At 41.0% G+C, this 23,469-nt stretch overlaps 1 protein-coding gene across 3 annotated transcripts in view; it reads right to left on the reverse strand.

Moving 5' to 3' along the window:
* LOC145984927 (calpain-5-like) overlaps positions 1-23,469 on the reverse strand; it is a 176,079-nt gene that overhangs the window by 51,582 nt on the left and 101,028 nt on the right. For all 3 annotated transcript variants that reach the window (XM_083118332.1, XM_083118334.1, XM_083118333.1), the window contains exons 7-9: positions 9,640-9,753; positions 8,805-8,936; positions 2,020-2,218 (exon numbers count right to left, since the gene is read on the reverse strand). In XM_083118332.1, the coding sequence (XP_082974458.1) occupies positions 2,020-2,218; positions 8,805-8,936; positions 9,640-9,753 (445 nt within the window). The remainder of the gene's footprint in view (positions 1-2,019; positions 2,219-8,804; positions 8,937-9,639; positions 9,754-23,469) is intronic.

Genomic DNA, 23,469 nt, shown 5'->3' on the forward strand with positions numbered 1-23,469 from the left:
TTTATGTTAGTGTGTATGTTGTTGAGGGCAGTTAGAAGATGGTTTAAGTCTTCTTCCTGTTTGTAAATGTTTAGGGTGTCATAAGCATATCTTGTGTATCATATATGTGCAAACTCTAGTTGGGCGAGTATTGATTTCTCAGCCACATGCAGTACAATGTTGGACAGGGGTGCAGAAAGGTGGTTACCCATTGCTAGGCCTCCTGTCTGGTGGAAGAAACTGTCTGGAAATAGTTTTGGGTGAGGCAGGCTTGTAGGAGGTTGTAGATTTCATCTGTTACAAATGGGGGCATGGTATTGCTGTGTTAAGCAGAATTCTAGCCAGGCACGGGGTGAAGACCATTCACAGGCCGCCACTGAAAACCAATGGCCTACTCCGTTCAGTTAAAGATGACCTGGAACTCAGTATTCCAGGAGTATACTGAATACCCTGCGAGTGTGGGACACCATACATATGCCAAACGGGACGCACCATTGAGCAGCGGCGGAATGAACATCAACGTAATATCCGATTATTCCAACTGGAAAAGTCAGGACTTGCGGAACACGGCATCACCGAGGGACACAGAATTTTATTTGCCAACACCAAAATAATAGCCAAATGTGCTGGTTACTGGGACCGATGGGTAAAGGAAGCCATAGCAATATCACGGGAAAGCACCAATCTCAACAAGGATGTGGGACTCCAGCTCAGTCATGCCTGGAACCCCCCCACTCCGTAAAAAAAAGACACCAGCCAATGAGAACACCAGGATCCAGAGAGAGCCAATAGGACGACAGAATCCAAACTCCGCCACATTATACCTAGGTAGTCATGTATATTAAACTACACTGGTCTCCATTTCTACATTCCCTGAAGATGAGAGCAATGTATGCCCTCGAAACGTTGGAATCCAACTCCAATTTAACCTGGCTGGTAACCCGAGAACATTTGTTCAAATCACGTTGCCAGGAAAGCTACAATTCCTATTTTCCATATTTGTGCAGTAACTATGTGTCTGACAGGAAAGCGTTGGGTGATTTTTTTGTAAATAACTGACCAAGTCCAAAGTGACGTTACACAAACAAAAGTTCAAGACATTTTTTACACCCTTCAATAGAGTTAATTACAAGTTTCTCTGTCATTCGAATTTTTTTTTTCTTTTCACCTCCCTACTGTTTGCTTTTGCTATTGTAAAACACTTGGAGGTTCAGGTTTACAATTGTTGTCAAAAATAGAGAATGAGGGCTCCTGGTTGTTACAAAAGTCCCAAGTCAAGCAGCCCATTGTTAAACCCACCCTCGCTACTACTTACGTGTCCAACAGCAGCGCCAGAAGGAAAATTGTGTGACAAGTATGGAATTCACTTCTGGTTTCTCTTCAAGATAGTCACGGTAAGAGTTACAATGCCAAAACAGTATTTTATTTAGCTTGTGTAGTGCCTTATATAATTAAAAAGGTAAATTTTTACAATTTTAACTCCATATTTTGTTGAAAATAACTAAATAGTATTTACATATTTAGCACATTTTTATTGCATATAAATCCGTTCCCTGATTATTATTATTATTACTTAAGGGGGAAGTTCCTGTGCACATAGCAGTGTGTCATGAAGACACATTTAGGGAATGCAGGGGTAGGGGCCCACACATACTTGATCTCTGCCATTTTGGAGATGATGTGATTACCAATGCTCCGACCACCTCCCCCCCCCCCCCAGTACCCATTGATTTGAGGTTGGGTGAGCCCCAGAGCTGCTTCATGAAGGGAGAAGGGCAGAAAAATTCCAACCTTAGATCACCCACTCTGGGAATCGAACCTGGGTCTCCCACCTGGCAGTCAAGCAGCCCTAGTGACTAGGCCACCTTGACTTAATAATAATAATAATAATAATAATAATAATAATAATAATATTATTATTATTACAGTCCAAGATGAAAAACCGACTTTTACTGATTTTCTCCACTCGTGTTTCAAATCCTCCCCCCTCCTTCTCTGAAGTCCAAGAAGACATACCAAAGAGCAGAGTGAAACACTCACCTGAGGATTCCTGAGAAATGTCTCTGGGAAATTGGTGCTGCCCCCTGCTCTGTCCGCAGACGTCCCTTTCATCCCAACAGTCCAGCCGCCCCGAGCCTTCTCCTCCTTCCAGGTCTTCGTCAGAGTGAAGACGTTTGTGTTCATCATTCGGCAGACGCACAGCTCATTGAAGTGGGTCAGGAAGTCTTCGAAAGGCATCCTGGAAATAGAATGGACCAAGTAGTTTGTTAGGTCATGATATAGTTTGGTAAATGTCCAAAAACAATTTTAAGTCATTCTTCTTCATCTAATCAGTGAACGATGATAATGCATTTAGTGCAAAGGACAAAAAACTATAAAAAATAATCAAATTAGTACTAAACTAATAGTAAACTCCATGATGCAACAGCCCTATATGGGCCAGAGCCTGGAAAAACGACTGGCCATTTTTCATTGGGAGATATGCAGTCAATGTCCTCCTCCATGGCCTAAGGTGCTATGCTTTGGACTTACTGCGGGATGGCATGAGTTCGAGTCTGCTTGGGTTCAGTCTGGGTTTTCAGCCTGTGTATAGGACCAGTGGCAAGCTACCATCGTGAGGAAATTGGAGAGCTATGAGTGAATAGCGTAACCTGGTCATCGATATCTCCTATAACGGCTGGGGGTTAGACGTGCTGACAACATGTCACCCCATTCAGTTGAAGATCTCCACACCTGTAGGTAGAATTGTGGGAGGGAGACTGCAGTTGGGAGATAGACCAAGGCCCTTACAGGCTGTAGAGCCACAGGTTATTTATGCGGTCACCGCTTCAAGCTGCTGTTTTCTTGTTTTCATGAACGGAGCGCACAATTTCTTCTCTTCAAGTAGCTCCGCAATTGTTCTCACGATGCTGGGTCAATGCCAAAATTTTGGGAGCTCAATCAGGGATCGCTTGAACCAAAGCCAAGAGCCCTAACCATGTGGCTATGAATTGGTACAACTTACATACTGTATTTACACGTGTATAATATGCACACACTAATTTTAGATGGGAACAGTGATTAACAATTATATCTCGTATATAATGCACAGTACAATTCATGTTCAAGAAATTGCTTTATTAGTTGTACATCGTAAAGCTGTTGCTATGATGATCAAGAGCGAATAACATCATATGTATACCTATTCAATGAGTCACCTGCGTATGTGGACCAAGGGGAGAATATCATCAACAACCCACGCCACCTTCTGCCCACTCTTCTCTCCCTCCACTATCATTAGCATCCCAAAGGTTTCACTTCTGCAAACAGCTTGTTTATTCTGTAGTAGAAGAAAGCAAGGTCAACATTATCTTATAGATTTGCAGCACTTAAGTTATTTTCTATCATTTCTCACGCGACAAATACCACTGATGCACATCCCTTGTGACAGGAGGTGCATGTTCGAATTCTGGCAGAACAGCATTGCTTTTCTGTGTCGCAAAATGTTCCATTACAAAGTGAAAAATCATGGAAAATGGCCATTATTTCACTTATATAGCATTCTTTTAAAAAATATTATTACTAAAGAAATTTAATCTCGCAAACTTGAATTTCCGCCTGTATGTTGATATATACATGTTATCTGCAGTGACCTAGTGAAAACATGCATGGTTTCATGTTGGCTGTCTGAATTATTCTGTGCATAATATGCACAACAGTTTCTGGGTGCAAACATTTTCGAAAAAAGTACGCATTATACCCAAGTAACCACTGGGTCTAGAATTTTTGGGTAAATTTCCATAACATTTTTATCTCTGGTGTTAACGAAGTAATGATCAGTAAAGTCATTAGGTGTTAAAATGGTTAAGAGTGCATTCTTGTAAAACAACAATTGATTGATACCATGAATATTTTTGAAAAATCCACTTTCATTACAACAGCATTCTGCATTGCAGGATTAGGATCAGAAAAGGTGCCAGAAGGGTGGATAAATACAAATGATGGAGACAGTAAACACTTACCACACGAAGAGAAATAGTTCTTCTGCTTCGGTGACCAACATTACCTGCAGATACGTGGCACAGCTATGGCACCCTCTTATGTCAACCTGTTCATGGGCAGGCTGAAACAAGAATTCCTCGACTCCCAGCAACTGATACCACTCCTCTGGCTAAGATTCATAGATGACATTTTCCCCCTCTGGACACATGGCGAACCCTCCCTCACTACATTCCTAAACCAACTGAACGACTTCACTACACTCAAATTCACCTGGTTCCACTCCAAAGACCAAGTAACCTTCCTAGATGTGGACATCCACATTGCGCGAGACCACTTGGAAAATCCCATACACATCAAACCGACCAACCACCTCCAGTATCTCCACTACTCCAGCTCACACTCCTACCACACCAAAAAAGCCATCCCATTTTCCCTTGCTCTCAGAGGCCAGCGCCTCAACTCATCCCCCTCATCCTGCCAAAACTACAACCTACGCCTGCACCAAGCCCTAACCAACTGTGGCTACCCCTCCACCTTATCAACAAACAAATCACTAGAGCCACCTCCCACAACCGCACCAAACAACCCAAAACCAACCCTCCAACTCTGATCACCCAATACCACCCCCACATTACGAAAATCAGACATACCCTCCACTCCCTCCTCCCCATCCTGCACAGTGATCCTGACACCAGGGACATCTTTCGGGATAAACCGAGGGTAGTCTTCAGTCGCCCCCCAACCTCCAAAACATCTTGGTCCGAAACACTCCCACCCCTTCCACACCACTCCCCCAGCTCACAGGTGCAACAAACCCAGATGCAAGACCTGCCCCATACTTATCACCTCCCCCAACCTCCTGATCCCCGCAGGTGAGTTCACCCTTCACCCTAAGGGCACCTGCCACTCATCCAACCTGATTTACACCCTCATCTGCCAAATCTGTGGCAACTTCTACTTAGGCGAAACCTCCACCCCCTTGAACCTAAGGATCAATAATCACCGATCCTCCACCAAAAACTCAGATTTCACAGTTACCATCCACACCAACAGCCATAACACCACCTTCAATAACTGTTTCAGTGTTGCCATCATCCATCTTTTACCCCCCCCCCCTCCCACTCTGACACATCTTTCCGCAGGCGATGGGAAAGGGCCTATATAGCAGGCAGCATGCCACTATACCCCCGGACTCAACCTAGCCAACCAGTAACCCTTCCCTCTCCTCCCCAAAACTACCCACCCACCTTACAGTAAACACTGGTTAACGTACTTTTAGTTCTCTATCAACTGTTTCTGGCAACACTGACCATAGAGACGCTATGGTCAGTATTCTATGCCTCTACTCTATGTGACGCCAATCTATCTATCTTCTACTTTGAAAATTCGATACATCACGAAATATAGAATTATCTCTCTCCATGTGGTAAGTGTTTACTGTCTCCATCATTTGTTTGTGCATGTGTATATATATATATATAAAAGTGAAAGAGGAGAGAGGAAACACTCACCGGACAAAGAAAAAATTCAAATTTTCGTGATGGTATGTCACAGCTTCAGGAGTAGAGAGACGTTGTAGAACTAAGTGACAAGATGGAAGAGTAAGCATGACCTGCAGTGTTGCCAGGTCCCGAAAAAAAAGTGTTGACAGTACCACAACAATATATATATATATATATATATATATATATATATAGTGTTGGCAGGTAATGGTGGGAGTGTGTTAATTTTCTGAAGGAAGTGGCTGGTGCTCTGCACTATCCTTGCCACCATCGATGTTACTTCTCTCTACATGAACATGCCTTACTCCCATGGCCTCTGCTCCATAGAATCCTTCAACAACAGACCAAAACCCCACAACCCCAGCACTAATTTCCTGACCCATCTAGCTCACCTTGTCCTCACGTGCAACAACTTCACCTTCGAGGACAAGCACTATCTCCAAATCCGGGGCACAGCCATGGGTACCAGAATGGCCCCATCCTATGCCAACCTGTTAATGGGCAAAGTTGAAAAGAGTTCCTGGAGACCCAATCTCTCAAACCTCTCCTCTGGCTCCGTTTCATCGATGACACCTTCATGCTTTGGAAGCATGGAGAACCTTCCCTGACCACCTTTCTAGACAAACTTAACCACTTCATCTCCATCAATTTCACCTGGACTCACTCAACCAACCAAATCACCTTCCTGGATGTGGATGTGCACATGAAGGAAGGACATTTGGAAACCTCCATCCACATCAAACCTACCAACCATATGCAATACCTACACTTCTCCAGCTCCCATTCGTTCCACACCAAGAAAGCCATCCCATTCTCCCTGGCCCTCAGAGGTCAACGCCTCAACACCTCAGCCACCTCCCAATGGAACTAGAACCTCCGCTTACACCAAGCCTTGACCAACCGTGGATATCCTTCCACCCTGGTCACCAAACAAATATCCCGAGCTGCTTCATACACTCCCACCAAGAAACCTGCATTTGTCACCCAATATCACCCCCACCTCAACAAAATCAGACACACTCTAAGTTCCCTCCTTCCCATCCTGCACAGTGATCCTGACACCAGAAATATCTTCCCCGACAAGCCCAGAGTTGTCTTCAAACGCCCTCCCAATCTCCAAAACATCCTGGTCCACCACAATCCACCTACTCACAATCAACTCACACCTGCCCACAAATGCAACCGCCCAAGGTGCAAAACCTGCCCCATATTTGTCACTTCCTGCACCCTCCAGATCCACACTGCCACTGGCAAATTCACCCTCTACCCCAAAGGAACCTGCAACAGCTCTAACCTAATTTATATCCTCACGTGCAACATCTGTGGGAGCTTCTACCTGGGGGAAACATCCACAGCCCTGAACCTCCGCATCAACAACCACCGCTCCTCTACCCAAAACCTGGACTTTGCTGTTGCCATTCACACCAATCACCACAATATTCCTTTTAATGACTGCTTCCAGGTAGCGATCGTCCACTCCTTGCCCCAATCCACCAACACCTCAATACGTAGAAGATGGGAGAGGGCCTACATATCGACCATGAATGCAACCACACCTCCCAACCTGAACAAGGCCACCCAGTAACACCTTTCATCCCCTATCACCACCACCACCTTTTCCCAACCAAACCCCCCCCCCACCACTCTCAGTTTTCGACAAGCCAGGCGAAAGATAGATAGATAGATGGATGGATGCATCCATCCTTTTGGCCCTCCTTGCTTTTATCCACATATACACATATATATATATCGGCGCCTATCCAGCGTCGAATAACATGGGTACCTGGGGGAAACCCTGGGGGGTAAAGGCGGTCAGGGGCGTGATGCTGATCACATCACCCCCACTCACGACCGGATCAAGAAAGTGTGGGGCGTTACCCCTACACCCCCTATACGCCTTCATGGCGTGGTGCTATGCACAGGGGAACACTTTACCTTTTTTATATATATATATATATATATATATATATATATATATATATATATATATATATATATAAATCAAATAAGGTAAAAGGAAACACTCACCGGACAGTAGGAAAATTCAAAATTTTCGCTAATTTATAGCATCATCGGTGTGAGAAGAAACAGAAGACGGAACCGGTTGGTTGGACACCAAGCAAATATCACGAGCTGCCTCACATACCACTACCACCAAGAAACCTGCTGCCACCAACCCACCTGCACTCATCACCCAATATCATCCCCACCTCAACAAAATCAGGCACACACTGCACTCTCTTCTCCCAATCCTCCACAGTGATCCCGAAACCAAAAACATATTTCCCGACAAACCCAGGGTGGTTTTCAAACGCCCCCCTAACCTCCAAAACATCCTGGTCCACAACACTCCTTCACCACACATCCAACACCCCCCTGCCCATAAATGCAACCGACCCAGGTGCAAGACCTGTCCCATCCTCATCACTTCTCACACCCTCCAGGTGCACATGGCCACTGGCAAATTTACCCTCCATCCCAAAGGGACCTGCCATGCCTCAAACCTTATCTACATCCTCACCTGCAACATCTGTGGTGATTTTTACCTGGGGGAAACATCAACGGCCCTCAACCTCCGCATCAATAACCACCGCTCCTTCACCCACAACCTGGACTTCACTGTCGCCGTCCACACCAACCACCACAACATCAGTTTCAACGACTGCTTCCGGGTAGCGATCATCCACCTCCTACCCCAACCAGCCAACACCTCTGTTCGCAAAAGATGGGAGAGGGCCTATATATCGGCCATGAGTGCAACCACTCCACCTGGCCTGAACAAGGCCACCCAGTAATGCCCAACCCTCACCCACCCTCCCAACTCATCCTACACACTCACAGTTTACGACGAGCCTGGTGACGAAACAGTGTTTTTTTCGTTCTATGCACCGCTTCTTCTTCAATGGGGACCTGGCAACTCTGCAGGACCCCAACTTCCGGTTCCGTCTTCTGTTTCTTCTCACACCGATGATGCTATAAATTAGCGAAAATTTTGAATTTTCCTACTGTCCGGTGAGTGTTTCCTTTTACCTTATTTGATTTATATATATATATATATATATATATTCTTTTTAGAGTAGGTCAAATGTTTTAGTCCAGTTTATGTACAGATTCACCAGGCAATAAAAAAATGGGGGCATCTTCGATGAGAATCAACCCTTCCCCTCCCCCCTTTCTTCTCAATTGCAAGCCTTTATTCTTAGAGTGAAACAAAGTGTGGTGGGGTTTAATATACGGATGCAAAGGATTATCAAGGAACAAAGAATATTTAGCACTTGCAAGACACACGCGCACACTCATCTTTTTATTCTAGCATTCCTGAAAATTTTTGAAGAAACTCACCATAATTCTCCTTCAGCATCAAAGGTCAACCCGAGGCCCTCTCGCTGCGATTCAGTCAGCTTTGACCACTCGGAGAATTTAGATAACAATCGAGTCAGTTTGGCAGAAGAGTAGGCGTAACTCCCAGACTGGCTGCAAGATTAATGTACAAGGTTCATGTAATATACATATTAGAGATGGACAGATATGAAATTGATAAAGCACTTGCATAAAAAATGCATATTTAGTAGATGGATTGATATGAAATTTTGCTACACAGATATAAAATTTACAGAAACTGGTAACCAATCCAATACAAAATTACAAATGTTCCTCGAACATGAATGGTTCATTAACCCCCTTGATAAATTAAATAAGCAGATGACTGCAATGGGATTTGCTTTGAAAAAAAAAAATAACTACTTTGATATTTACAAAACTAGGGTATTGATAATGTTTATATCCATAAAAACAACAATATACATAGTAGATTTTTACACTAAATCAGAGGCTGTTTACAGCTACATTGGATCTGTAAAATTATCGGCAATATTATCGACAAACCAACATGACTATATCGGCCAATACAGATTAATCTGTCCCATTCCTAATGTTGAAAAATTTACCTAAAGACATTTGAAATTTGAATATGAATTGTACCTTTACATTCATAGTAACAATAGCAAAATGGTAGAATTTTACAATAAATATCAGGCTTTTTACAGAATATTATCATATTTAAATTCTATCAGAACAGTATCTGTCAGATTGCATAACATTATGATATGTAACAAAAGCAGAGCTAAAGTAGCATATCTCCTTAAGCTATTTAGAATGTAAACGAAATGCCACCTACTTTACACTTTCTGAATCCTCCTTCGTTTCATCCTCCTCTGGTGGTTCAGACATTTTCCTGGTGCTCTCTCCATATGGGTCCCTCAAACGCACCACGCACAGCTTCTCCTTGCCCCTGCAAAGCACAAGGCATTGTCAACCTTTTACCCACATAGATCTAAAGGAAAGGAACAACAATAATGAAATATGCAGCCAGCCCTTGAAGTGGAAAATGTTAGTTGGAGGATGTGTGCTTGAGCCACGGAATGGTTGGGGGATGCTGTTATAGTTTATCATGGTGATAAAGAACAAGTGGAGGGATGCGTTGCATAAATTGATATGTCTATTTTGGAAAAATACTCTTTAGAAGTTCTTTTAGAACTCTCAAAGGAATCTTTGTGCAGTGTGCTTTCACTTGTCTAGATATCTAGAAAATAAGCTGCATAAAACCATCACATATCTCTACAACAGCGAAAGCAAACCACACAAGATTCACTTGAATGCTCTGGAAGGAATTATAAACAGGCGTGATTTTTCAAAATATGAATATTGTAGCAGTTTTTTGATAAGAGAAATTTGCCTCCAAAATCTTTGCCGATACAGGTTCAAGATCCAGTGACGCCTTTGCAAATAAGAATGGATCTAATTCATTTGGCTGAATTTGCTTATTTACTTACACAATATATGATAAATGATATCCAATTAAGTTGTGTGTTTATTTATTTATTTAATAGAAGATTCCAAATACAGCGTTAGCCATTTTACTTTGGAACGATTTTATAGAACATAAGGACAAAAAAAAATAACATAATACAACAAAAAAAATAACAGAAAAATTACATGTGGTTAAGAGACTTGCATACTTTTAGCTAACTTTCTTCTAAAATGGTCCAGATTTTCAAAAATGTATATTTCGCTTCCTAGATTATTGTATTCACTGGGCAGTCTATGGAACAGAGCGCTGGATGAGGCACAATCTCGGCTTCTGAGAAGCAAAAAGTAGAGTGCTTCTTGTTGAGCGGGCAGGCACACAAAAGTGAATTTCCTGAAGAAGGCGGTCACTTCTGATGTTGCCATTCACTATTTTGTGTAGAAATATATGGTCAGCCAGTCTATGTCTCTCTTGAGGAGTTTGGATATTTAACATTTGCAGGAGGATGGACTTTTGCAAGTGTTTTGTGGACGGAATTCGGTGTCGAACAATGGCCAGGAAGAAATTTAGGATGGAATTTAGTCTATCTGAATTTGAGGGGCATGCCATAGACCAGATCGGAGAACAGTATTCAATTTTAGGTGACAAAAGATTTGTAAAAGGTGCTGAGGGCAGTCAAGTTGTTTATTTCCGTGAAACGATAGAGAAGACCCAGCATACGCATTGAACCCCTTGTGACTGTACAGATGTGCTCAGAAAAGGAAAGTTTCTTGTCAAATATGACGCCCAGGTCCTTTTGTGCGGCAACTCTTTGAACACAATTATTTTTTATGAAATATTTAGTATTAAATGCGTTTTTCTTCAAGGAGAAGGTCATGATGGTACATTTTTGAGGGTTGAGTTTTAAGTTCCATAATTCACACCACTTTATTAGAGAATCTAAATTGTTTTGCAGAAGTGTCATGTCACTGAAATTGGAGATTTTACTATATATTTTGCAATCGTCAGCGAACAAGAGAAGGTTTTTGCATGAATCGGAAAGATATTCTGGAAGATCATCAAGGTACAGGATGAAGAGAAGAGGTCCAAGAACACTGCCTTGAGGTACACCAGAAGATACAGCTTGATAAGAAGACATTCCGGAAACAACAACTTTTTGTTGTCTGTTTTGGAGGTAGTGCTTGAGCAGAGAGAGAAAGTTTCCATGAATATTGAAACTGTGGGATAATTTATGAAGCAGGAAATTGTGGTTTATAGAGTCAAAAGCTTTCGAAAAATCCAGATATATTACATCCAGTTGAGAGTTTTCAGATATAGAGTTGATAGCATCAGATAATAAAATGCTTAAGTTGGTTAAGCAGGAGCTGCCTGGTAAGAAGCCGTGCTGTGCTGTATTTATATATGGAGAGGTAAATTTGTAGAGTCGGTCCTTTATTATCTTTTCACAGGCGATAGAAAGTGGTGAAAGAAGGGAAATAGGCCTATAAGAAGAAAAGGCACACTTGTCCCCAGATTTATATAATGGCACCACGTTAGCATTTTTCCATGAATCTCGAAATGTACCCTCATTGAAGCATCTGTTTAATAAAATAGAGTAAATTAATAGAAACATTCAAAAATCAAGTTATGCATGATCAAGATCATATGGCAATAAATAAGTTGTTTTCTTTTTCCAAATTCCACTGGTAGACAGGTTTTGTAAATGGGATGCCATATAGTGAAATGGTTAGTACCAGAGACATCATAGGTGTGCAACATGTGCTACCCAAAGAGTCTCAGCCTTCCGAAATATATCTAAATTATTATTCCTTCATTTACTGTACAAATGTGATTAGTAGATTACATTTTAATAGGAGGAGGACAAGAAAAGAAACCTTAATTAGCGATACAGATCCATTTGTAATCAGGAGAGCACAGAACTTGGCAAAATTCCTTTTGTTTTCCTGCTGCATTTATTCATAACATTTTTCTTGATATACATTTTCATTTCTTCTTTGTAGCTAATCAGTGGTGAATTATTCATTCTAGTTTTTGGACTTTTAACCACTGTTATTTTTTACAGAGATTTACCTACATTTCGGAGGCTGAATCTGCCTCCGTCTTCAGGGTAGCGTGTAGTCTGTTAGATCACATAAATGGTTGCCTAGGAGGATTATTCTTGGTGGCCTAGGCTTCACCGTGTCTGTCTGTCACAAGGACCTCTATATACAAAAAATTGCCAGGTAAGATTATCAGTGGCCCAGGCTCCACTTTGTCAGATGACCACGTCAAGGTCACGATCAAGGCTTCGTGTGGCACCGTTAGGTTTCCACCTTGATCTCCGGGGGACTGGACCGCCCCGGATTGGATGTTGACGTAAAGCGGGGTTGGTGTGCAATGTGTATGAATAGTCTATAGAGACTATACATGAGATCTTTGTGTGAAGGGATAGTGCATACACATTGCACACCAACCCCGCTTTACGTCAACATGCAATCCGGGGCGGTCCATTGAATATGACAGAGTGAATATGACGAGTCCGAAAATTCAGGTGAACTGTCTACAAGGACAAGGAAGAAGTATAACAAAACCAAATCTGCAACCAAATTAGTAACATCTTCAAAGTTATCAACCAGCAAAGCAGCAACCATTTGCCAACAGTTATCTCAAGATGGGATTGACATTGAGACACCTTCACAATTTGGTATTTACAGGACCACCATTAAAGAAGCTGTTAAACTTAAAGAAGAAATAAAGAAAACACTACACTTAGAAAACTGGTCGTTGCATTTTGATGGTAAACGTATTGATGGCCAAGAGTACAGCAAGTGCTAGTGTTGAAGAATGAAGTTAAGTTAGAAGCACTAGATCTACCAGACGGAAAAGCAGATACTGTTGTCAAAGGAATAACAGCTGTTCTCGTTGAATACAATTTATGGAAGAGTAAGAAGATGATTGTTGCGGACCCTATGAATGTGAACATTGGAAGAAAGAATGGGATTGTAATTCAGTTTTAAAGACTATTTGCTGAAAAGAAATTGGAATAAACGCAATTGATTGGTTGTCAACATCATGTTCTTGACCTAGTGTTTCGCATAATAATGGAACTTGTAAAGAACTACGAGCTGCTCAATATTCATTTCGAGAATGGTAAAGAAGAGATTACTGAAACAGCAGGTTGTCATGATGATATGAAATTTCTATTTCATTTAACTCTGGTTTTCCACTGTTTGGAAGAAACTGGAGGATTTCCTGAAGTGAAGATTCAGAAAATACCTAAATTAAGTAATGCAAGATACTAGCTCTTTTGGCATTTATTTTTCTACCAGAGAGAAGACACTCACTATGCAAAATTCATCTCTTACAGATGGGCTATGTAGCAGCTTGCAGGTTAATGAAAAAACATTCAACTGTGTGAAAAAGTTTTGGAACCAAGAACCATCAAGACTGGGAATTTCCAGACAAATCAGTGTGCAGAATGGGCAAGTGTCTTCAAGATTTTAATGTCTGTAAAATGAAGGAGCAACTTCAGCTCAGATTTATTTTGTCTAACAAGACATGTTAATTATGTATTATGCTATAATTATGCTTTTCCTACTTGTAAGTTTGTAATTTTGTCACCAATTTATGACACCGGAACATGGGGTTACAAAAAAGTCATGACCCTAGTGTGATACATAACAAAATAGGTAATAATTGGATTATACAGTCAAACCCCAATATTTCGTTTTTCAGAAACCCGTAAATAAAAAACTTAAAATGCAGGAAAGCATAAGGGAGGGGTGAAACTCAAGTGTCAGTAAGAAATTACTACACAATCGACTTTTTATGGGGTATATTGTATGAAAAATTATTTAACAACATGAAGGAAGTATGATAATCAAGTTCTAAGGTCAAAAGCAAGACGTGCTGTTAAAGTCAATGACGGATTAGCGGGACCCACTTTCGAGGGTAGGGAGGGTGGATGACTGCTTCTAACTGCTACCTATTAGGTTCAGTTTATGCATCTGAGTGTGTGAGATCTCAGTTTACCCTGTAAACTGGTAATTAGTTGCTATTTTTAGAAGTCATGGGTAATTGGAGGGGGGTGGTGATTTATAGGTAGATGCCAAGCATCTTTATATACTGTAATCAAAGTGTCCTGAAGATGTGCAGAATGGTTCAGATTCCCCTTTGAGCTGCATATGTATCCAGTCCCGATCAGCCCAACCACATGAAGTGAACAAAACAAGCTTTGTCAAACTTACGCATTTTTAGACATCGCAATAAATTATCAGCGACGCGTGCAGGATTTTCGAAAGTGGGAATGGGGTTACATATACTTTTTATAGTAGTCAGCCCTCATGCCATCTTTTCCTGCCTTTGACGTTATTTTTCTTCTTTTTAGAAATACTGGCCAGAGGGAGGGGGCATATGACCCTCATCACCCCCTTTGGGCATGCCACTGATTATTATTTACATCCATGTTAATTGATGATTTATTAATGGATTTAGAAGTCTTGCGGAGGGCAAACACCCCTTCCACCAAAGACTGCAGTCTACAAATCCAGATAACAGTGGTGGAAGGCCTCTGTTTGCATCAACCAATGAACAATGGCTTGGTATGCCTTGCCCTTAAAGGGCTGTTGTGCCATAGTTTCATAAATGTGCAAAACAAATTTCTTAGTTACAACTTATGTATTAGACAATGCAGTTGCTACATAATATGAAAACTTACAGCCAGCCATGTCCAACATAGAGAGGGGGCACAGTTTGGGACGAAACTTTGTGAAATAGTAGGGTCCCATGTAGTTAGTGATAATCCAAGGTACTAGCGTGCATTAGCCAGCCATTTATGAAAAAAAGTGGTATAAAGTATCAAAGATTTCCAAGTGTGCCTCAAGGTGAATACATTATCTGACTGCCAAGTGGCCTGGTGGTAAAGTATAAGTGTCACGTGGTGAAGGTTTGGATTCAATTACCTTTTGGCTGCTCTTAATTTCATTTAGCAACTGTATTACATTTAATTTAATAACTTATTGAAATAAAATTTTATTTACATGTTTTAGGGGAAAATAGTCCTTTCAAATAAAAATGAATTTTCACAGTAAATATTTGCTCGAGTTAATAAAAAAAGAAAAGAAATAGGGGCAATCAAGCAGAAATCTAACCCAGAACTTTTGGCATACGTAACTGATATGCTACCACCCGATAGTCTGATAATATCCTCACCTAATGAGGTGCGCATATAAAGTTTTGAAACTTTGAAGCACTCTTTCTCAGAAATTGCTGGTTAGTGTATGTTAGTAACTTGGCATATCAATACCTATAGGGTACCCTACCACTACACAAAGTCCTCCCCCACCAAAAATAAAAATCCTAAGCTGTGTCCTCTCCTTGTAAGAGTAGAAACTATTAATTTATGCCCACAGGCAAAATTTCCTTTCAGTGGTATTGTAGGAGATATTTGTTTTAGTAACTTTATATGTAAAGATTTACTATGAGCTGGCCACTGACTTTTCCTTGTTTCTAGAAGCCAGACAGTAGTCTGTTTTATCTTCTGTAAGATGCCGTGAGACACTTAATATAATGGGCAAGAAATGGAAAATCTGTTCTTCATGCATGTACAATATTCTTGTTATTACCGTTTTGTTCTCTGCAATGTTTGAAATGTTCGTTAGTTTGTTGATAAATAATTCAACAATGGTTATGGGCCCATGTGCCTGATGCGAACTGTACGAAAGAAGTGAACATACAGACTTGCAACGTACCGGCACCAGTGAAGACTTCAAGATGTCAGGCGATAAGTTTACTAGCATATGCAAACTAAATAGAACTAATTATGCATCATTGAGCGACCAAATGAAGATTGTGATAATAATGGAAAGCAACCGTGGAGCCAGAGGGAAGTCTGCCTGATGTGGAAAATGATGCAGAGGAAGAACACGAGTTACAAACGTGACAAGGTAAGGCATTAGCAAAACTTGCACTTGTGATGAATAGGAAATGCACATAAGATACTTGTGTACTGCGAAATAAGTGTGGGAAGAACTACAAAGGTTGTATGCACCATGTTGTAGCAATTTTCGAACCGTGCAATTGCGAAGTAAGTTACACTCACAAAGGTTGTATGACTGTGCAAATATGAAAATTTATTGGGCAAAAATCAATGAAACTGACGAAATGGTGCCGTGTTTGCGATAAAATTGAACTCAGATTTAGCTATGACAATTTTGTGTGGTTTGTCCGACGAATGGGATACAAAGGTCTCAGCCCAATGTAATCTACCTGGAAGTGAATTTACATGTGCAACGGTGAAGAGACCTGTGATCGCAGAAGCTGCAAGACAACAGGAAAATGAAGTTAAAAGACAATCTGCTATGTTCGTAAATAAACATTTATTTAGTATACTTATCTCAAAGGATCAGACCAGATATAGCATTTGCCGTTGGTAAACTAGCACAATATTGTTCCAAATTTAATAGAAAACATTGTAAGGCAGCCAAAATAATTCTCTGATATGTGAAAACCACCAAACATTATGGCATCACATATCAACCTGTAAGAAAACCAATGGTGGTATACTGCGAAGCTGACTGGGCGAACTGTGAAGAGGATCACAAGAGCATCACTGGTTACTTAGTCCTTTTGGAAATGCTCCCATTATTTGGAAAAGCATGAAGAAAACTGCAATTACATTAAGTACCATGGAAGCTGAATATGTAGTACAGTCAACTCTCGGTTCTACGACCCCGGGTATAATGACCCTCTCGAAGTAACGACCCTTTTCCCGGGAACCGTGAAAAATTTAGAAAAAATTGGGGAAAAAAAGTTGAAAAATTGAAGGAAATCGGCCGAAAATGCGTTGTTTTTTCCTCCACTCATTCCCTTTACGAGAGCTCTACCGCTCACAATTAGGTCTGAACTAAAAATAGACACCACCACACCATGCTTGAGTGATATCCAATAGCAGTTGACCTCTGCCCTCCCCTCCCTCAAGTGCACCAATGTTACCCCGCACCCGACTGCCGCTACTCAACGCGCCAGGCTTGTTTTGCCACGCTTGCTCTTGGATACGCGAGAAGAGAAGATCGAATGTGCTTGGATGTTATTTTAAATCGACTTGACTTGTTTCCTTGTCCTAAGAGCTGCTGAAAACTCATGGGGGAGGGTGGGAGCAGCCCGAAATGACTGCTGGACTTGCAGTCTTTGCCAATGTGTATGGCAGGTCAAGCTCTTTCATCGATAAATACACCACCTTGAGAGATAAGATCGCAGGAATGTTCGAAAATACAGATGCGTGGCACCTGCAAGTCTGGCCCATCTGTCCAGCTCTGACCTACAGTTCAGCAGGTTCCCGTGAGTGAGCAACTCTCGGCCTTGTAGCCGACAACTTCCGGTAACCGCTTTCATTCAAAACGTGTCCTTTGTTCCCTGCAACACTTCATAAAAAAGCGAAACTGTCAGAGATAATGAAAACCACAAAGGTGAACTAAAGATCGTCAACCTGCTTAATGCATTGTCATCCAGGTTTCCACAAAAGTTTACTTCGATCTTACGTGCATCATAACCAGTGTTGCCAACAGCACGAGAGAAAAACGGGCTAAATCGCACCCAAAATGGAGCTAAAATTCACATCCAAGGGGCTAGATTTACAAAGGTGCGATTGCGCACTGAAAAAAAATCTGGTTCTTAATTCTTGGGTGTTTTGGTGCAAAATTTCTGAAACTCAAGAACCACAACTAATCAACTGTCAAGATGAGGGGCATACGCTCAACTAAATTAAATCTTCTCAACTTAAATAATTTATTTCCCCCGTAAATTGTGGTGCAGAAGATTACACAAAAGCATTACACATTTTCGGCATATTCCTCCTTCATATATATGCACACGTACACACACACACACACACACACACACACACACACACACACACACACACACACACACACACACACACACACACACACACACACACACACACACACACACACACACACACACACACACACACACACACACACACACACACACACACACACACACACACACACACACACACACACACACACACACACACACACACACACATGGCCGCACGCACGAACTAGTCTCTGGGCGAGCCTCACTGTTACGAACGATTCGTCGATTCCGCACCGCACTTCTGTGAACTTTCAAGGACGATGCAATGCAACTGAACAAAGATTCGCATTTTCTGGAATCGAAGTTATCCGTAATTCTCCTCGGGCTACACAGCATACCAAAACCAAAAAAAACAAGGGAATAAAGTGACAATGTGCACTTGCTACCTGCTCCCCAGGAGGGGTCGCAGGACGAGATTGCAGGTGCAGAGGAGAGTCGGTTAAGTGAATACTTCTTTGCAGTTTACTGAAATACCAAAAAATATTTCATTACTGAAAGGGGTAGATTTGTAGCAAGATTTCTCTCTGTAGGGCTAAAAAGCCCCTTGGGGCTTTTGCTGAATTTTGGGGCTGAGTACGTACTCAAGAGGGCCAACTTGGCAACACTGATCATAACTCCCGTTTCCCACTTCATACGTTTTCCTAATTGTGTCGATGACGTAATATCTGCCAAAAAAGTGTTCCATTGGCTGACTGACTTCTCCCTCTTTTCCTGTCAGCAAACGTAAGGGGGGGAATGCAGATTGTTTCGGCCACGATTTTTTTGCTGATGCGGGCTGATTACAGGCGAGGGTGGAAAAGTCTTCCTTTCCTTTGAAGTCTAAAATGGGGCAACCAGTTCTGGATATATTCTTGAAAACGAACAAAAACCATAGAACAAGTAAAAAAAAAAGTGACCCTCTACCCTTTCCCCAGCTCATTCTCCACCACTGGTGTGCACTGCAATGTTGATAATTGCAGAATTCAGTTTTTTTTAAATTTATTTATTATTATTATTATTTTTAATGCTGTTGTCTGCATAGGAAATATTGCCCGTATTATTGTCTGTTGCATGGTAAAACGTAAAGCAAGGGCAGGCGCGGAGCGTCCATGTAAGCCATGTAAGCCGGGCTTACAGTTTAATACATCCAGTAAAATGTATGTAATTATGTGGCAAAATTCGTAAACAAGTTAAAGGTTCAACTTGGGTCGACACCAGTGTTCAATATCCTGTTTGTTAGATTGCAACACTTCAGCACTAGGCGGCACAGCACATGGGAACTCCCACCTTTTGCCTGTGGGAAGCTGTAAGCCTTCTGAATTTTGCCTTACAAGTTGCTGACCGCGAGCGAGCAGTGCCTACCCTCCTTCTCTCCGCCTACCCTATCTGCGTGGAGAAGAGCGGGACAGAACCCTAGGTCTGTAAACCTTCGGTCAGAGGCTTACAGCAGCGTTGCAAACCTCTTGTTTAGAAAAAGTGTTGTTCAGGGAAGTCCGCAGTATTTCTTTCCACCAGTATTTTTTCCAGGGGGTGGGGGTAAACTAGGCATTTTCCCCCTTAATAGAGTTGCCTCCTCAAAAGATACTAATTCAATTTGAAGTTTAACATTCTTCTGCAATGCCCTTACAATAATTAACATAATTTGCTGTGACTGAAATGAAATTATGTGTGTGAAATATATAATTTTATGGTTGACATTCATTTTCCAGGAAGGGCCTCCCCTCCTTACCCTTACCGAACATCGATGGTGTTGTTTATACTCTGAAATTATGCTACATGCTACTATATTGTTCTAGGCTCTATATATTATTAATATTAATTTATAAAGAAAACAATAATTTATTATTTTCCTAAGACTAGTTTCAAGTTCAATTTATGCATCTATTTTAGAGTTTTAAAATTGCATTATTAATTAGCTACATACTATAGTTAAGTAAAATATGGAGTTTCTTCCGTATAATATAAATGAGAATGGTTCAACCATCGGGATGGGTTCGACGTTAACGTGAAAAGATTGAGAAAATTCAACCCCCACGAACAGTGGCCCTCTTGTTTTATTATATCTCCAACTGTCCAATGACTTCTTAAACTTGTGCGAGATTTAGCACCATTATGCTTGGGTGGCATCACTGGCTAACCGTGAATACGGTCCAGCGAGACAGTGATTGCCCCGCAAGAGGAGGGAGCCACAGCGTTGTCGGGTTTTAGCCAGGAAACAGTGGAAACTGGCCAGATGTGCATTCTGTAGTAAGGCGATCTTGATATTGCTGGCATGTTAGCAACTCACATTGTTCAAGACCACACTTGACAAAGACCAATAAGCACATCCCCCTTAAGGAAAGATCAGAAAGCTAGCAACCACCGCACCACCTCCCCTCCTCACTTCAAGAACTGTATGCAGTGCACTCAGTCAAAGAGTAGCAGACGACTTTCCAAGTCTCTATCGTAACTGCAGCATCTGGCAACTATGTATGAAGAGGTGGTTGCAAAGGAAATTTGAGACGGTTGTGTTTCAAGGAGGTTTTTTTTTTACAGGAAAAGGGAATTTTAAAGCAAAGAAATTAACAGGAATGGGAAAAAGAAACACCTAAAATGAGCAAAAAATGATAAAATATAATAATATATACATTAATGTGCTTAACGCTTGTTTATGCTTGTAGGATTAGTATATACATAGGAAATATTAAGATTTCTGTTTTTAATTTGAACTCTGCTTGTAGTAATTGAGCTAAATAGTGCAAAAAGTTGTTTTTTTAAGTTAAATGTTTGATGAAAACTTAAGATTGAACCAGTTTTACAAATTATCATATCAAATGTGAACGAAATATCATTCATTAATTACATAGTCCGTAATTTAAACACTCTCCGAAAATGCACGGAAAGCTTATTTATGGTCTGTCTCTCTTTTACACTCCCCTTAGAAATCACTTACATCTCCTTTGATAGAAATTTCTGGATAAACTTCTACAATTAGTGAGCATTTATTTTATATTTTATTTTTGAATTTATTTTTTCTTCCTCTCTTTACGAATTATAGGCAATTTTAAGGCCAGAGAGGGAATTTATTTATTTCCAAAAGGGATATTTCACTGACTCCGGAATATCACTGCTTTGGGCAGTGGCTGCTTTTGGGTTTGGTTTGTTTCCCCTTTCTTGTTGTGTGCATCATTAACTTCTCGTGGTATTTTTTTTTTTTTTTGCGAATTCCATCTATTGAAAAGTGGGCGGTGTGGTGCAGTTGTCCCTGTACTGTGGTGTGATACGAAGAGCATTATGGAAGAAAACGAGTGTGATTGTGTGGTGGAGAACTTGTTGAAGATGCCGTTTTCCAGCAAGAATTTTGCTGCAAAGAAGAAACTTGTGGATGTAGGTAGGTCCACTCCTTCTCTAGCAGGCATGGTAACGGAAACAAAAAATAAAGTTCGCCGGTTTTGAGACTCATGATACGAAGCTGATACTTGGTTATGTGGTTGTAAAAAGTATTCAGCACTTTTCTGTTGGCCCTGCCTTCTCTTTTCAACAGAAAAAACTGCTTGGACAACAAAAGGTGTCGGCGACTCTAATAATTATCATTTATTAAAGAAAAGACATGAGATCTCCGTAGCACACGGAAATTCAAAGATTGCGTTGTTGAAATTTGGAACTACGCGAATTGAAGATTGTTTAAACCTTGCCTTCAAATTAAACCGAGAGAAACACAACGAAAAAGTCAAAGCAAATAGATACATCGTTGGTTGTTTAATCGACACTGCTTGTTTTTTGGCGGAACAAGAGCTCCCTTTCAGAGGTCATTTGGAGGGTTCAGATTCAAACAATAGAGGTAATTACGTAGAAATGCTTCATTATAGGGCAAGCTATGATGAAAAACTACGTCATCATTTGGAATCATCTACAGTTTTTGCTGGCACTTCTCACGATATCCAAAATGAGTTGATTGACGCAATTGCAACTTTGATGATGAACAAAATAAAAAGTGAAGTGAAAGAAGCATTATTTGTGTCTGTCATCGAAGATGAAACAGTAGACGCCTCTCAGAAATCTCAACTTTCATCGGTGCTACGTTATGTAACTTCAAATGGTAACGTAGAGGAGCAGTTCATAGGTTTTAAGGATGTCAGTGGGGATCGCATGGCTGCTGCCCTGGCAGACCATGTTTTTGGTGTAATAAATGACTTCCAGTGTGGCGAGAAATTAGTTGCTCAAACCTATGATGCAGCAGCTGTCATGGCTGGAGAACACAATGGTTTGCAAAAGTTGATAAGAGACAGGTATAAGACAGCACTGTTTGTCCAATGCTATGCTCACAAGCTAAACTTAGTTCTCAAACAATCTGTGGAGGGCATCAAAGAATGTAAAGTATTTTTTGAAACTTTGTCGGCTTTTGCAGCATTCTTTTCTAAATCTTCAAAGAGGAAAGCAGCGCTGGACAAAATGGTAAGCAGACGTCTGCCATCAGTTGCTCCTACTCGATGGCTCTACGCAGAGAGATTGGTTGAAGTTGTTTCCCAGTTGAAAACAGATCTAATTAATTTCTTTGAATCAGTGATACAGAACCAAGAGCAGTGGGATGGAGAAACGCGTCTCTCTTCTCGTGGATATTTTGCTACTCTCCATGATTTTGATTTCAATTTTATGTTAATTGTATTTTCGGCCATTCTTCCACCAGCTAAAATACTTTTCGAAATTTTGCAAACCAGAGTGAATGACATCGGCTACTGTACTCGAAAAGTACAAGAATATCAAAGTTTCTTGAGTACTAAGAGGGAAGACTTTGAAAAAGTGTGGTCCGAAAGCGACAGTGCCAGGTTGGGAGAAGAACACTTAAAGGTGCCAAGCAAAAGACAGAGAATTGTTCTCATCAGTAATGAGAGGTAAGCTTCTTATCGAAGACTTTACTATGAAATTATTGACACAATGAAAGTCCAATTAGCCAACAGATTCTCCGATATCCAGAAACTAGAATTGCTCTCCTTGCTAGATTTTGATAATTTTCAAAATTATTCTCTGAAATTTCCAATAAATGCTTACGAATCATTATTGAAATCATATGGACAATATTTTGATCCTCTAATTTTGAAAACCGAACTTACTGCTATTTATTCGTCGCAGGAGTTTTTGAAACCTTCAGTGTTAGACCTCCATAAATATTTAATTTCAACAAACCTGTGCAATGCTCTTCCGGAAACAACAAAGCTTTCTGCCTTAATTTTAACCATACCTGCAACTAGTGCATCTGTTGAAAGAACATTCTCTGCCTTGAAGAGGATACACACCTACCTGCGCAGCACACAGACCCAGGAGAGACTTACTAAGCTATCGCTGATGGCAATAGAGAGAACT

The sequence above is a fragment of the Lepisma saccharinum genome, chromosome 3, assembly GCF_977018435.1.
Source record: "Lepisma saccharinum chromosome 3, izLepSacc3.1, whole genome shotgun sequence".
Taxonomy (NCBI): Eukaryota; Metazoa; Arthropoda; class Insecta; order Zygentoma; family Lepismatidae; genus Lepisma; species Lepisma saccharinum.